This window comes from Perna viridis, chromosome 3 (genome assembly GCF_037379345.1).
Source record: "Perna viridis isolate PV_CMFRI_1.1 ecotype Kerala chromosome 3, ASM3737934v1, whole genome shotgun sequence".
In the NCBI taxonomy this organism is placed as follows: domain Eukaryota; kingdom Metazoa; phylum Mollusca; class Bivalvia; order Mytilida; family Mytilidae; genus Perna; species Perna viridis.
The window spans coordinates 33,388,500-33,406,438 of record NC_142447.1 but is presented as its reverse complement, the minus strand read 5'-3'; the positions used below and the strand labels follow the sequence as shown (position 1 = coordinate 33,406,438).

Below are 17,939 nucleotides of genomic sequence, written 5' to 3'. Positions count from 1 at the left end.
TGAAAAAGTAAGATAATTTACTAATAATATTCAAAACAGACAGAGTTTAAGCAAGTGGTTGAAAACCAGAGTAAATGATTGACAAAATTTAGTTCAGCTGAATTATACGCCGATTTACTTTGAGAATGATTGGTACTGGTACAGTTCTTAAATGCCGATGTCGTAAATTTCATTTCGATACAAGGTATCCAGACATGAAATGACTAGAAATATAAGCGCCATTTTTCAACTGATGTGAAATTCAAGTCAAATCTTACAAGCTTTTCTTTAATCAATATTTTAGACGAATTATAGTTTAAATCCCACAACATAAAAGCTAACAATTCTTTTGTTTGTTGGGGTTTAACGTCCGAGCAGCAATATTTCAGCTATATTCAGACAATGAGCATGAAAAGGATAATATAATGAACATGAAATGGATGATATAATGAACATGAAATAAAAAAAAGGATGGGTCACAAGGATAATAGGAACAACAAATTTAGCCTCCTGTGGCGGAGCGCAATGGTTCCTACTCCTATCGAATACCACAGCAGGGATCTTTAACGTGCGAGCAACGTGGCATCTTTCCAAACACGGTGCAACACTGTGGTTTGCGGTCAGGTTTTCCGTATTATAGCCTGACAACCCCAGCATGTAACACGCCAGGGGTACCCCATTCCACCACCTGGGGCACACATCCCAGTTGCTCTGTGGGCAGAGCGCCTAGCCCCCGGCTAGGTTTCTGAGCACTATTTAGTCGCCTTATACGACAAGCTTAGCGCTGCTGCAGGCCTATTCTTTTATCACCCGTACCTGCACGGGGCTAACAATTCTTTAACATTCTTTAAGATTGTAAAGGGAGAAGATTAGTATGGCCAGGATATATACTTAGAATAAAACACAAACGGCTTCTTAAAAAGTCACTGACATAGACCTCACCTAAAATTTATATTTCATTACCCTAAAGAGATAAATGAATACTTAATTGCATTGTGAACAACATGGAGATGTCTTTTTGCATAAAGTGAAGTAAATATATTCTGAATTTCACCGAAACAAACAATCCACATCTGTCAAAATGTCTATATAAAAGGCGTTCCTAAATATAAACGCTTAGCAATATGTTAAAGACCACTTTCAGTTTTCAGTAGAAGTATCAGCTTCAGTTTACTGTGATAAAAAAACGCAAACGACACAAAGTTTGAGTTTGGAACGACATCAGAAAATGTGTCAATGTTAAGATGTATTTGGGTTTCAAATTCATAGCCATGAATTCAATGAATAAAACAGTTGAATGTGTCCGACAACCGCGCTTCTGGTGAAATTCTGAATTCACCCCTTTGTGTTGAAAAACCAATACCTTGTGGTTGTTCTTTTCGTCTGTATATATATTCTAGGTCAAACATTGGATGTCTTGCTCAAAGGTCAATGCAGAATCATTTTCAGGCACCTTTAAATATGAACTGCGAGTCAAATTGTTTTAATGATTGAATAGAATAGATACATGTATATGATGAAACGAAACAAATGCACCATCGTATAATCTTTAAATACTTCCAGAGATCACCAATAAATCTTCAATACGCGTAAAAACACTTTTGCGCAAGCTCTGAAAGAGCAAAAATTCCACCTTAATAGATCGATGACACTTCTTCAAAATAAATTGAAAAGCCCACTAACGACACGACCAGCATATACTGACAGTGGACCAGTGGATAGATGCATGTCTGCGGTGGGGTTTAACCGGTATCCTCTTAAGTGTAAGGTCAAAATGAACTGAAACAGAAAATAAACCGTATAATGCACTCAGTAATATATCCCATTCTCTTTAATGGAATACCTTTGTAACGTAAGCGTTGATGTAACACCCATTATTGACTTTTCCCTGTTCTTCCTCAAACCATTCGTTTAGGGTTTTAAACTAATTTTTAACGTGCTTAAATAACTTTTGTTTTATATAACTCAAACCCTTTACGTTTCTGTTTTCGTGGTTTTGGCATGATTTTTATAAGTTATTTTCGAGATTGTTACATCATAAAAATTATCTTTTTTCAACTCTTCTTTTAAAAAATGTTTGAGGTGATAACATGTTGGAATAAAAATGTACCACATTTTCGGTGATAAATGGTGCAAATATTCAGCATGTATATAAAGACTGTGCAAAGTTTGAATAATAAATAACGATGAGTTACTATTATACAAAGAAAGTAGGTATAATAGGTACAATATAAAATGCCAAAAAAAGTGGCAAGGTTTTATAGGCTGAAAATAAAGGAAAAATATCAAATGTCTCTATACCAGGAAGCGTATATACTCAATTTGTATGTACACACTGTGCAAAATTTAAATAATATTGGTTTAATACTGTTTGAATCGCGGGTACTCAATACGTCTGACGGACGGACTGACGGACGGACATCTAGCAGCATCTAGACCCTCTTTTACCGTTTGTGACTAAGGTAAAATTGATTTTTTGAATATTTAGACATATAAATAACAACGATTATATATTGTGGGGCTCGCTCAGATTTATAGGTGTATTGTCGATTTTATCAACAAGGAAGAACAAACTGTATGAAGTGCCACTTATAATATGTACGTGTATTTACAATTTCTTACCGAAAACTTCACCTTTCAAAACTTGTATGAAGACCTAAATCTGTTATCAGTAATACTATACAATTAACGCATTGATTTTACATTCGGACTCGCCTGGTTAAAACGGTGTGTTTTTTTTAAACATCACAATTATAAAGATAATATATCTGACATCGCGCGAATTCGATGGAATCTAACTATTGTCTGGATCGACCTGGAGATATTGGCATGTGTGTGAAATAATTATAGCTAGGCGAGTTAAGAACGGAGATTCCCTCCAACTTAAGGAAAATATTGGAAGAAAATCGGAAAGATATAAAATGGGTCTTGAACATAAAACAATAGTACAGAAAACTATGCGGTATATTATAGTTTTTTTTTCAATGTTAATCAATGGCACAGATCACTACGTATGAGATCTTGTACATGTACATACTACATAATAAATCGAGAAATATCGTTCTTACATACTTAGTACTGTGATTATCCCAGTTATTGCCTTTTTAATGATGGTGTTTACTGTACCCTGGGCTTTGATTTCAATCATAATTAAACACTGTAAAATGTAGACTAAAAATAGATACTTGTAAATCTTTATGAAGTCTAAGAACACTTATGAAAGTTGACATTCTTATAATACCATCTACTTAAACATGTATAGACGTTAAAACTAAAACGAAATTTTAAGACAGCAGTAACCATTTTACAAGACATTTCAGAATTTCTGGAAGAAAGAAAACAACACAAAAACTTTTATCGGTACCTTTAGTGTGGTTAAAGTAGCAAGAGGCAGAACAGAGAAGAGGATTATAGTACGTCCGTTGGTCTTTTTTTTATGGAATGAAGAGAGATGCTCTTATTTGACAAGCTGTCGAGGTAATGGAAGCAGCTAGCGTTAACTGAATTTTACACCCAACGACAAAGATTCATTTTTTGAGTGTTCAATCATTTCTTTAACATGTAGTGAAATTTTACTGATTTTGTGGAAAAAAAACAATTATAATTAAGTTTAATTTACACAAAATGTTTTTTTCTTTTACTAGTAAGACAGAAAAAAAATACATAATAAAACACTTCTGTTTAATCTCAAAATTGTCTACCTAACTTGCATTGACACAATAATAGAAAAATAATTCTCCTTTTATCAAATGAATGTGTTGGATGCGTTTCAAAACTATTTTTAAATTTCTATCGACCACGGCCACTACCAAACACGCCACATTTGGTGCTGTTCTACTGACCAGAAGCATCTAGTCAATCCAACCGAAAATTTCCGGTAAATCGAAGCCATAACATATTTTGATAGCCTTTATCTTCCTAAAACATTACCTAACTGGCAGTTCGTATTTTAGTTTGTCCCAAAACCACCTATGTTCGCTTGAATTTTCTCCGATTTCTAGAACCTTTCTATCTTTCACTCGTGATTTCCACGGATCATTCTGAATCATTTCGTCTGCCTCAGGATGATATTTGATGAATATAATACGACCATCGTTTGGACTGAGCATTTCAGCTTGTTGGCATTCATACACACACCATTCACTTTCATCATATTTGTCAGAAAGGATTATAATAACCCTCTTACTATTTTCCATGGCATTAACTATTTGTGTTGCTTTATCCTGCCCCGGTATTAAATCAATTACTGGAACAAAGATTTCGTATTTTTTTTCTTCTAATCGCTTTTTCAGTTTTCTAATAACCCACTGTCTAATATGAATATTTTCGTCGTCGCAAGAAATGTAGATATCATGCTCTTTGAACTCTTTATCAACCTTGTACTTATCGCTAGGATGATACCGGAAAAATTTGAAAACAAGTACTTTTGTTTCGTACGGACATCGTTTTGCCCATACAATACCAATTATAACTACAACGAGAAGGACTCCAAAACCTACGGCTAGACCTATTTCCGTATCATAATTGCAATCAAGTAAGTTTTCTGTTACATCCGTTATCTTGTGAGTGTCACGCTCCTTTGTTGTACAGATCACTCTCTTGTCAACATCCTCGATGGAATCAAGGTCAAGCCAACCCGCCATCCAAGTCATATTACAGTCACATTCGAAAGGGTTGTTATATATTGAAATAAATGGGATATTTTGTATAGAATTTGGTAAGAATTTCAATCGATTGTTCGATATATTTACAGTAAGTTCGCTCTCAGTCATGTTTTTGACAGTTTCTTGGTCAATATATACTAGTCTGTTATTATTTGCCTTAAGCATCTTCAGCTTACTAACATACGGTCTAGAATTGATCATTCTGATGCTATTGTTAGATACATCTAAAGTAATTGTCCTATCAGGGATCTTGGGAAGCTTTTGGGGCAACTCTGTCAAGTTACCATCCTTACAATCAACTTCGAGGGTTTGTGATTCAGAGATATTAGTGCATTTGCATCCTATGGGACAATCAATCTTTACATCGCAAACAAAATTCATTGGATCTACATCCATAATCTTTTGACCGTGAAGTGAGCTTGGGTTCTCACAATACACATATAAAAGATCTGATTCAGCGTATCTATAGAATGAAGCCTGAATTTTCGATGCCATATAATGCATTTGACAATCACATACCCATGGATTCTGTGTCATATTGAGATTGTAGGTTACAAAATCCCCTACAAAATCTCCTCCTGGCTTCTGATACCTACGGAACCACTCGTCATCCCATATGGTAAAATTGTTGTCTCTCAAGTCAACAGATGCATGATAGTCCTCCACAAGATCGTATGTCCAGTTCAGATGATTTGTAAATTTATTGATATTGTTATGACTGAGATTGAACAACCTGATGTTTGGCATAATATACGCCCAAGCTTCCAAATAAGTCATACTGTTATGTGACATATCTACCCGTTCGAGTTGCCAGACATCTTTCGTAAACACTTTATTTCCGACAGTTGCTATGAAGTTATTAGATATATCGAGTTTTACCAGGGATTGCTTAAGTCTATCATCAAAGAATCCAGATTCCAGTGCAGTCAATCTGTTGTTGCTTATTCTCAAAGTTTTCAACTGGTTGAAATACTGAAAAGCACCAATATCTATAGAACTGATTATATTGTTATCTAGTATCAAAGTTGTCAAACTTGGAAACAGTGGTAAATATTTTTGAGGTAAACTGCTGTCAAATTTTGCAAATGATGTGTTTGAGATATGAGAAATGAGGTTTTCCGAGAGATCTAGCGTTGTGGCTTGTATATTACAATTTTTGAACAGTGTCTCATCCACCACCGGTATGCGTCTGTTTCTAAAATCTATGGTTAATGACGAAGAATTGGAACACTGACTACTACTGAGTACTACTGGAAGACAAAGGCACATGCCTATCACTACGCGTTCGATCATTATCTCTGTTGCTGAAATTAAATGAAATTTGTAAAAACAATTATAGGAATCAACTATTTAATGCATAAACATGTCATTTAATCATAGATGATTTAAACATTTCTTATCTGAAGCTGCTTCACAGGAAGATATCATATGACAAGGAAAGTATGACAAATATTTCTCGTTAAAGTTCTGTTGTTTATTCATTACCAATTAAGTGAAGATTGCAGAGAAATGTCAAATCAGACTAAATCAATGAAAATATTGGGAATGTGAACATTTATGTAAAACTGTTTAGGTTTTAGTCAATAAAATGTACAAAGGTTTATTCAACATTAAAAACAATAAAACGTAGATACCTTTTTAGCAAACACTTCTACTCCTTAACATATCCAATAGAAAAATAAATAAACTTAAAGAAAACACCTAAGGTAAAGTTTTTATCTCAGTACTTCCTAGTTCCTTGTTGGTTATTGGTCACATTCTCTCGCAATCATCTGTTGTGTGTATATATATAAATATAGAATATGGGGAGACCCACTTTGATTTAAATGTATTGAATTTGTTACTTCCTTTGTGTCAAATGTATTGAAATATGTATTCAGCATTACATATGGGCAATCGACCAAACATTTTACAAAAAAAAGTCATTCAAGTGTCTTTAATGCTTCTCATTATGACCTTTATAATCCGTTGGTTTGTAAGAAAAGGTTCAGTCTTTTTAAATGCCATGACTATTAAAGGACATCGTACAAGACGTATAAGGAGACTAGGGAGCTGGCACGTTTCGTGGGGATTAGAAATTTATTTTTGAAATTTTGCAGGTCAGAAAATTTTACAAGACGGGACAAGATTATTATTTCCATTTTACTGGACAGAGGTCAGAATATTTATTTTTATGTTGTGTGGGCCAGAAGTTTTATTTTCAACTTTTTCAGGATCAGAATATTTACTTAAAAAATAGTCAGTCCCCTCAGAATCAAATGGTCTTCCCCTTATTGATTCTGTGAACTGAAATATATTCATAATCATAAGTTTTAATCACTTACCTCGTTAAAATCACATTTATCAAAGAACTTGTAAACCCCCACATGTGGATTAAAGGGTAGCTTATAAAGCGTTTTATAATACTAGATGTTCCGAATATAGCCGATCCATGTTGCGTCAGACGAATATTTTTTTACATACAAACACCAATGAAAAACGCTGAACACAAAGCTAGACAACAACATAATCATTATGGTAAAATGGTATTTGTATTGACTGTTATGTTATATATAAATACGATTATGGCAAACATTTTGTTGCCAAATTACCTGCGCTCCATACTTCTAACCACGCAATTAATTCGATCTTCATTATTTTTGGCCGTTCGTGAAGTATTAGATCTACATTCATTTCTTTCATACATTTGTATTTTTCCATAATCAACAAGTATTCATGATTATCTTATGTACGTACACATTTTCAACATCCTCAAAAATTGTTATTCATGGTATATTTGACATTCTGCATATTACTAAGTATGTACAATCACGAAATGGCAGCCAGTTCAAATGAGAAGATATATTTGGAAATAAAATGGCCTGGTCCATTATCTAGAAATGATGTACAAAGCATCAGAACGTCAAAAACGTGTGGCCCGACTACAGCCTTGCCATTAATCTTGGAAAGATGAATGAACTCTATTGGCGGCGCCATGAAAAGGAATTTGCCACGTTTCCCATGTATGGCGAACAGGAACTTTTAAAACTCTATGAATTATGTATTAAAACATTGTCTACTATACATGACAAATATGTTCTGGTACCAGCAGACAAAGCCCAAAACAACATTGTTTTTTTTTTTGCAAAACGTATTACATCAAATGTTTATGATCAGAGATAGACGTACAAAACAATAGCAGTAATAAGACTAATACTTTCATACCATCTTTCAAAAATGAGATAGTAAAAAACCCTAAATATGTATCCTCTTTTGGTCTCTCCACCAAAAACGATGTTTGTGATCTATCGTCTCTGTACTGGATTCCTAAACTCCATAAGAATTCATGCAAAAATGTTACATAGCTGGATCTGCAAAATGTACCACTAAACCTTTTTCAAAACTTATAACTTCTATACTCACAGCAAAGATGGTCTCTAGTCTTGCCATGACAAGATGGAAATAAGTAGTTCTTGCAAATGGTAGAGATTAATTATAATTTGAAAAATGAATTCCAAATCATCTTCGAAATGTGCCGAAGAAGATGTTTTCAAACTGCTCAAATTTTAGATCGACAACATATTTGTCCAGTGTGGTGAACGCATTTTTCAACAAGCTGTTGGTATTCCATTAGGAACAAATTGTGCTCCTCTACTTACTGACCTATTCCTTCACTCTTATGAGGCTGACCTGATCCAAAAGACGAAAGAAAGAACATCGTTTAGCTAGATCCTTTAATCTCAGTTTCCGCTATATAGATGACGTATTATAAGAGGGATTGACAAGGACAATCGCCAGTTCCAATGGAGCTCACGATGTGGTTTATCCGCCATTTACTCTTTTTCGAAAAAAGCAAAACGAAAACAATCCAAGTTGTGTGTACAAAACAACATATGTCTCTCCTCAAAAGAAAAAAACTGTCTATGTAAATGCTAAAACGTAGGACATTTGAGTTAATAGAGTGAACTTAGCGGAAGTAATTGTCGTTGACCCTTGTAAAAGATTCCAATTATTTTTTGCGCCTCATGTTGAACGAGATTAAGTCATTCAAAGCAAAACCTATGTTCGAACAGAAGCGTTTTCTGCGACAAAGACTGTCATAACGTCGTTAAATGTGGCTACTGTGGAAAATAAAATCACCCAATTGCTATGAACAAAAAAAGGTAGACAGTTCAATTCGTACGGTCGAGAGCTGCCAATGCAGTGGGGAACATCCAATCAATCGTGAAAAGTCAGATCAGAAAGACGATTCTGAAACTGTTAATGCAAAATGCACACAAATTTGTTCCGAAAGATTTAAAGGAAAATCTTGCTCAAAAGCTTTTTATGTCGATGATTGGTTATAACTGCTCAATCAACATCCAAGCGATAGTCCATACTAGCGTCATATGGAAATCTTCCCTTAAATAAGATATCATCAAACGACGAAAAAGTGATGAGTCTGTTGATCTGGCTAAGGAATTGAAGCGTCTTGATTTTGATTCTGACTCTCTTCCTATTCAGCGTAATCTTGAACTGAACTGGGATTTTCGTTCTGACTGTTTCACAAATCAAATTGAAAGTAATATGAAGCCGTTCTCAAGACGTTATCTTTTATGGAAAATGAATAGTAAATATGATCCTCTATGATAACCTGCGCCTGTAGCTATTCGAGGAAAGCTTCTTCTATGATCTGCTATGACCACAAATATTTCATGGGATGAACCATTGTTGCAGTATTTTTTTGTAGAATGGGTAAATTAGCAAACTTATTTACAGAACCTAGAGATTAAAAAACAAATCCACGAATGCTTTTATCTGGATCGATCAAGTCGTCCGGTAAGAAAACAGTTCATATCTATTCAGATACGTCAGAAAAGGCCGTCGATCCAGTTAATTATCTTCAACTAGGAAATGACGATAAATATGAATTTATAATGTGGATTTTTTGCACAAAATCATGGTAAGGGAATTCCGCGACGGGAGTTGTGCGGGGCGATTCTAGCTCCAGAACTCGGACAAATCGATTTGAATACTCCGCTGAAAAACATTCGTTACTATACGGAGTTATTTTGGTGTATGTTCACAGTTCGTCAAGGAAATATCACACTTATGTGACAAACCGGGTAGCCAAAATTCATCAAGTGTCGGACTCTTGTCAATGAAAATACAATCATATTGAAAGTAACCCTGCTGATCTTGCCATTCATTCAATTGTACCCAAGAAACTTCAAGAAGGCATCTGGTTATCCGATCCACCAAAACGTCCGAACACAAATAATCACTCGGAAGAATCATTTTTCCCCGTTACAAGGTGAAAAGATACGACAAAGAACTAAAGTCGTTGCGAGAAGGCACAAACCAACGCAAAGCCAAGATACAATTTAGATTTATTCGAAAGATTTAGCGATTAACAGTCACTTGTATACTTAATTGTATCCTTTAAGAACTTGCTGCGAAAAAGAAAGTAAAACAATGGATATTACGAGAAATGCATGTTTGGCGAATCCGAAATGAAAATCATTAGAGTTATTCAATATTTAAAGGTTCGAAAATGAAATAGCTAAATCACCTTTTCAACAAAAACAGTGCCTTGATACAATTGAAACCGTTTATTGACGACAAAGGAATTCTACCTGTTATAGGTCGCGAATTGGAGTTCAGCCGAAGATATCCGATCATATAATGAGTAATAATTGGATAGCTATTTTATTGATCAGATACTTTCACAACAAATTTACATTCAAGCTATTTATTGCTAACCGTGGTGATGATTAGTTGTTACGATCAGATGGTGGTACAATTTCCGATCACCACACTCCTCTAACATGGGTGGAGAGATTGATCAGTTTTAGATGCAATGATTGCCAAACTTTCAAGAAACAAATTATCACAGAAACCAGGCAATACATTGTTTGATTGCAAGAATATAAACCGAAGCCATTACAAAAAAAGTAACATATTAGGCATATGTTGGAAACTTTGGCATAAAGAAAACTTACATTTGCAACAAATGATAAGGAAAGGGACTGATAAACAAAACAAATTGAACGAAGGAGATAGAGATGTAGTCTTATTAAAGGACAACTCACCGTCTTAATTTATGATGGCACTCGTGACAATAACCTTTCCAAGTAGTGACAATCTGGTCAGAAAAGTAGAACTTAAAATCTCTCGTACTGTAGCTAACAATGGTATTAAAGTGATTTATTTCGTTAGACAAATCAGCGAGTTCGTAATTCCTGTTTCTGAAAACAGAAGTTTTTGAAGTGACTTCTTATTGATGCCAAACGGGTAGTGCGCTGACTCCGATGTTATAAATAAATACGATTATGACAGATATTTAGCTGCAAAAATGTTTGCGCTCCGTACTTCATACCACGTAATTCATTCGATCTGCATCATATTTCGATCATCATTGACTTGTTCGATCTAAAGTAATTTCGTTCAAAAATTGATCATTTTTCCGTGATTAACCTATTTAGTGATCATTTCATTTACAGATACATTTTCATCATCGTAAAAAATTTAAATCCAATGTATTTGTATAGTATGGAGAAGACCATTGTGAGTTTGAATAACTCGTTTCTGATCCAAATTTGTTTATTTGTAAATAAAATATGTTTAAACTAAACTATTTTAATTAAATTATTGAACATTCAGCTATTAGTGTACGATCGTGCTCCTTGATGTCGGTATTATGAGATTAGTTGACTGTCAGACATAGAGTGGAGGGTAGGAGGGATAACGATAATTAACGATGAACTTCTCTTTGGAAGAGTAATCAAGGGACCTAAGTTTATAGCGGTAATTAAAAGAATGTAATCCAGGGACAAAGACCAGACATGGAAAACAGATATATACAACAAAGAACATAAAGTAATTAAAATCTCACATACAAAGTAACAAAAGCAAATGAGCAACTCGGACTCCAATAAAAACTGGGAGCATGGACCAGCTGCACCGGTAGGGTAAGCGTCCTCTGTTTTTCTAGAAACACCCGCCGAGTTGCTCATAAAATGTCACGTCCGGGGTAGACGAAAGAGGAAAGGAAAAATGTGACACGTTGAACAAATCAGTTTTAATGACGCAGCGATCATTGAGTTCATGATGTAGCAACTGTTCCATGCCTATTTGCTAGAATTCTAACGCGATACAAAAAGCCTGCGTAGTTTCAGCAAGATATGGCAACGTGTGATTTATGATTTATGATATGAACACTTCATACACAGGTGCTGAAGGGATGTTGCTACAGATGAAGGGAAAGTTGACAATTCTGAATGAAAAGTCACCACTTTTGTCGATTTCTAAGTGTAGGAAAAATATGAGGCTAACTTCATAGTGTCTGTAGTATCCTTTATCTCAAGTTCTTTGGGGTAGATGCGTTGTATCAAATCCGCGAAATTAGGATTGTTTAAAGATGATACATCATCTATATAGCGGAAACTGAGGTTAAAGGATCTAGCCAAACGATATTCTTTCTTTCAGGCCAGATCAGCTATAAAGTCGGCCTCATAAGTGAAGGAATATGTCAGCAAGTGGAGGAGCACAATTTGTTCCCATTGGAATGCCGACCGATTGTTGAAAAACGCGTCCACCACACTGGACAAATATGTTGTCGATTAAAAGTTCCAGCATTTTGTAAACATCTTCTTCTGTATATTAGAAGATGATTTTGCATTATCTTTATAAAGTATGAGGAATCTCTACCAAGAACTATATATTTGTATCTAGGTGTACCATCTTTTTTTTTTAAATAACGATGTATAATGTTTTTAAGTCGGGATTTTAACTGAGTATATGAAATAGAATTATACAGTGTTGAAAAATCATAGGTTTTAATGCTATTATATTCTGATAAAAGCTTTGAACTGATTGTCTTCAAAAAGATCTTTTGAGACAATCAGTTTGAATTTTTCAGGATCCACATAGGAAGTTAAAAGTTTTGAAAGAGGTTTGGTGGTACATTTTACAGATTCAGTTATGTAACGTTGTTTGTATGGATTTTTTTGGAGTTTAGGAATCCAGTACATATACGGAAAATTGCAATCATCGTCCTTGGTAGAGAGACCAAAAGAGGATAGCACGGATTTTGGTTTTCCACAATCTCTTTTTTGCAGAGTGTGGTAGCAGTATTTGTCTTATCACTGCTATTATTTTCTACGTCTACCTCTGATAATAGACATTGGATGTATAACGTTTTGCAGACAAAAACAACCACACACCATTCACTGTCATCATATAATTATTTGTCAGAAAGGATGATAATGACCGTCTTACTATTTTCTATGGCATTAACTATATGTGTTGCTTTATCTTGGCCAGGTATTAAATCAATTACTGGAACAAAGATTTCGTATTTCTTTTCTTCTAATTACTTTTTCAGTTTTCTAATAACCCATTGTCTAATATGGATCAATTCATCATTGCAAGAAATGTAAATATCATGTTCTTTGACCTCTTTATCAACCTTGTACTTATCGCTATGATGATATCGGAAAAATTTGAAAACAAGTACTTTTGTTCCGGACGGACATCGTTTTGCCCATACAACACCAATTATAACTACAACGAGAAGGACTCCAAAACCTACGGCTAGACTTATTTCTGTATCATAATTGCAATCAAGTAAGTTTTCTGTTACATCCGTTATCTTGTGAGTGTCTCGCTCCTTTGTTGTACAGATCACTCTCTTGTCAACATCCTCGATGGAATCAAGGTCAAGCCAACCCGCCATCCAAGTCATATTACAGTAACATTCGAAAGGGTTGTTATATATTGAAATAAATGGGATATTTTATATAGAATTTGGTAAGAATTTCAATCGATTGTTCGATATATTTACAGTAAGTTCGCTCTCAGTCATGTTTTTGACAGTTTCTTTGTCAATATATACTAGTCTGTTTTTATTTGCCTTAAGCATCTTCAGCTTACTAACATACGGTCTAGAATTGATCAAAATTGATCAATCTGATGCTATTGTTAGATACATCTAAAGTAATTGTCCTATTAGGGATCTTGGGAAGCTTTTGGGGTAACTCTGTCAAGTTACCATCCTTACAATCAACTTCGAGGGTTTGTGATTCAGAGATACTAGTGCATTTGCATCCTATCAACCTTTACATCGCAAACAAAATTCATTGGATCTACATCCATAATCTTTTGACCGCGAAGTGAGCTTGAGTTCTCACAATACACATATAAAAGATCTGATTCAGCGTATCTATAGAATGAAGCCTGAATTTTCGATGCCATATAATGTAAATGACAATCACATACCCATGGATTCTGTGTCATATTGAGATTGTAGGTTACAAAATCCCCTACAAAATCTCCTCCTGGCTTCTGATACCTACGGAACCACTCGTCATCCCATATGGTGAAATTGTTGTCTCTCAAGTCAGCAGAAGCATGATAGTCCTCCACAAGATCGTATGTCCAGTTCAGGTGATTTGTAAATTTATTGATATTGTTATGACTGAGATTGAACAACCTGATGTTTGGCATAATATACGCCCAAGCTTCTAAGTAAGTCATACTATTATGTGACATATCTACCCGTTCGAGTTGCCAGACATCTTTCGTAAACACTCTATTTCCGACAGTTGTTATGAAGTTATTAGATATATCGAGTTTTACCAGGGATTGCTTAAGTCTATCATCAAAGAATCCAGATTCCAGTGCAGTCAATCTGTTGTTGCTTAGGCTTAGAGTTTTCAACTGGTTGAAATACTGAAAAGCTCCGATATCTATAGAACTGATTCTATTGTTATCTAGTATCAAAACTATCAAACTTGGAAACAGTGGTAAATATTGCTGTGGTAGACTACTATTAAATTTTGCAAATGATGTGTTTGAGATATGAGAAATGAGGTTTCCCGATAGATCTAGCGTTGTGACTTAAATATTACATCCTATGAACAAAGTTTCATCCACCATCATGATGCCCCTCTTTATACAATCTATCGTTACTGAAGATGAATTGGAGCACCGACCAAGTACTTCTGGAATGCAAAGCCAAAGACTTACTACAAGGTGAGGCAAAGCCAAAGGCTTACTACAAGGTGTCCAATCATAACCTCTGATGCTTATATTACATGACAAGATATGTATCTCAAATATTTCCAGTTAAAGTTTCAGTTCTGTATTATTAATCCTACCTAAGTGAGAAAAATCAAAGCAGACAAAATAGGGAATGTGAATATTAATTGAAAAACCTTTTATTTCTACTATTTATATAGGTATTAATCAATTAAACGTACCAAGTTTTTTTCCTACATTAAAACAATAAATCATAGATACCGTTAGCATCTAAACACTTCTGCTCCTTTAAATATCCAATAGAAAATGATTAAACATAAAGAAAAAACCAAAAGTAAACTTTTTGTCACCGTACTTCCTAGTTCCTTGTTGGTTATTGGTCACATTCTCTCGCAAATCACCTGTTGTGTGTACATATAAATGTAGAATTTGGGGAGACATTCTTCATCAAATATATTGCATTGATAACTTGATTTGTGTCTCATGTATTGATAAATGTATTCAGTATAACATATTGAAAATAGATAAAATCTTTTTTTTTCAAACGAACAAAAATGTTATATAATACAACAATCAACAGCCTCCATGAGAATTGACTATGTCATTCAAGTGTCGTTAATGCTTCTCATTATTAACTTCAAATAACCCCCCCTTCCGCCTCTCAAATCCCCTAATTGATTCTGTAAACTAAAACATATTCAGAACGTAAAGTTTTAATCACGTTGAAATCACATAAGCCAAAGGTACTGAACTTGCAAAATCCCCATATGTGAATGAAAGGGTGGCTTGTAAAATGCTGCATATTACTAAATATTATGAATATAGCCAATCCATTTCGCGTCAGAGGAATTAATGAATTTTTTTTACATACAAACATCAATGATAACCGCTTACCACACAGAATGTTATCATTGAAACAGAACAACCTTTCAGCAGGGGCATGAATGGTCATCATATATATAAAATATGTCTACAAAGCTCTCAGCAGAGAACAAAACACGTATCTGCATGATCAAAATACAGACAAATATGAACAAAGAGAACACATTTATATGAGTAAACATATTACAAGCACATTTTATATATCGGTGAGGAAAACTGTTGTTCATCAACTCATAAAACCAAGTATGTTATATATACTACGAAATCTGGGCTCCTAATCAGTTTGTGAATGTTTAGTCAGTTATTAGGTGGAGGGTAGAAAGGAAAAACAATGATAACGACCTCTGGAGTGAGAGTAGTCTCGGAAAATGAATAAGGACAATTGCAAAATTATATTTTATTCCCACTGCCTGTCATTAAAAAAACGACCATTTACAAAAAAGTGTTTCTTTGCAAATTGTTTCAATGGTCACTATTATTTTTTTTATCTTTTCGTGTTGGTTTATTCCATTATTGATTCGCAAACTATTTTTCATTCATTATATAACAAATCAAGGAAAACAATTAGTCTGGAACCAAAACTAAATTATGGCGCTGTACATGACGATATGAATTAGGAAATGCAGAAATCATTTAATGCCCATGATGTCATAGCTACAACTTATGCTATTCTCATTGATTTAAATTGTCTGCTAAAAAAGCTAAAGAAAATTAATTAAATTGTCATTAAGTCGTTAAAAAAGCTTATTCTATTTCTCTTTTACGGGTATTAAGCCTCCTTCCTAAAAAAGAGGGGACCGTTCATTTCTATTTCACTTCCTGGTAAAAAGGAAATTCAATAACTATGAATAGCTGCTGAAAAAGAGCTAAAAACATTCAATAAAATTGTCATTAAGTCGTTAAAACATTTATTGTATTTCTCTTTTACGGGTATTAAGCCTCCTTCCTAAAAAGGGGGGTCGTTTAAATTGTACATGAGTCTATTTTTGGGAAATATAAAATCATAGTATTTGACACCGTCAGTCGCAAACCAAAATAGGTTTTTTTACGTAGCCGCATTTGGGCTGGCGTAAAAGTAAATCGACCAACCTTGGTCCTTGCAAAATATTCAACAAATTTCATAACAAAACATTCTCGGTTTTCATATATGGATTCTATCATAAAATTCAATTTGTCTGCAATGCTATCTTTTCGTGTCTTTCCATAACGCGTCTCTGTGCACACAGTCAAAAGTCGACAAAACAAAGATACAAGTTTTAGTTCCATGCAATTGTCTGCTCTAGGATATTACGCAAAATAAATATTTATTCCACAGTGCATCTTTCTGCTCCAAACCACGTTTATTCCAGTCGTAACGTGTCAACATAAAAACTTATTCTTTTTATTAATATTTTACCACTAATTTTGGCAGTTGTTGTAATGAGGATCTCCTTTGTTGTCATTTATAATTAGTCCACTGTTGTAATTTGTTAGTGTTCTCGCCATCGTCCAGATTTTATTTTAAGAAATGTATGTAGTTCGATTTTGTCGTGATGATTTTTCCAGACTTCGTTTCTGAGTTTATATTTCTTATTTCTGAAATCCTTGTCTTTGCTCTATACTGTTCTTTTAGTTTGAACTTTAACCTTTCGACTATCGATTTTACCTTCTAGTAACCTTTGCTGTAATGGATACTAAAATGGTACTTTTATTTATTTATTCAGTTCTAAAAATACATTTATTTGATATTAATCCAATCTGACTCCAAGTTACTCAAGAAAGAGGATTGCGTTTTCGATGCAACTTAAGGCAAATAAAGGCAACGACAAAATTACTGAACACAAGTCCGATTCATAATCAAGTCAAGTGCAAATTAAATCTGACAAAATAGATATTACACTACCGGCTGGTATACCGCAATGTCCTGACTTGGTACAGGCATTTCAAACGAATTGATGGGGGTAAATCTACGTTTCACAGCGTGCCAAACTCCCCCTTCTGTACCGGTGGTTGCATGCTATAGTGTCATAATCGATAAATAAGTGGTCACATCAGCACAAAGAATAATTTTTAAAAGCAATCATTACTCACTGTTGTTAGAAAAAAACTGTGTATTTCTTATCCAAGAACTCTTGAGATATCTTAAAAAGAATTTGATAAGAGACCTTTTGAGACACATTTCTTCATACCCCTTATTTGTATAACAGTCTCAAACCCATGGATTTTTCCTCGTGATAAGATTATAACTAATCATCTCTCCATTAAAATTCCAACCTGACTTCTGACATTTTCGGTACCACTCGTCATCCCATATGGCGAAATGTTTGTCTCTCAAGTCAACTGAAGCATGATAGTCCTCTACAAGATCTTATGTTCAGTTCAGATGATTTGGAAATTTGTTGATATTGTTATGACTGAGATTGAACAATCTTCTAC

At 34.4% G+C, this 17,939-nt stretch overlaps 1 protein-coding gene and 1 pseudogene across 3 annotated transcripts; both read right to left on the bottom strand.

The window, feature by feature from the left end:
- Positions 1–3,583: 3,583 nt before the first annotated feature.
- Positions 3,584–7,092, bottom strand: LOC148621939 (protein toll-like). 2 transcript variants are annotated; one of them, XM_088576823.1, is made up of 2 exons: positions 6,968–7,092; positions 3,584–5,947 (listed from the first exon to the last, which is right to left on the bottom strand). In XM_088576823.1, exon 2 carries the CDS (start codon positions 5,934–5,936, stop codon positions 3,906–3,908), a length of 2,031 nt encoding a protein of 676 aa, XP_088432949.1. In that variant the 5' UTR covers positions 5,937–5,947; positions 6,968–7,092; the 3' UTR covers positions 3,584–3,905. The 2 variants fall into 2 exon arrangements, with proteins under 2 accessions (XP_088432949.1, XP_088432948.1); XM_088576822.1 differs by lacking the exon at positions 6,968–7,092 and adding an exon at positions 6,278–6,436.
- A 5,466-nt stretch (positions 7,093–12,558) lies between these two features.
- On the bottom strand, positions 12,559–16,322 carry LOC148621938 (uncharacterized; annotated as a pseudogene). Its single transcript, XR_015920886.1, has 2 exons — positions 16,289–16,322; positions 12,559–14,605 (listed from the first exon to the last, which is right to left on the bottom strand). The product of XR_015920886.1 is annotated as an uncharacterized LOC148621938 (transcript).
- Between the last annotated feature and the right edge of the window lie 1,617 nt (positions 16,323–17,939).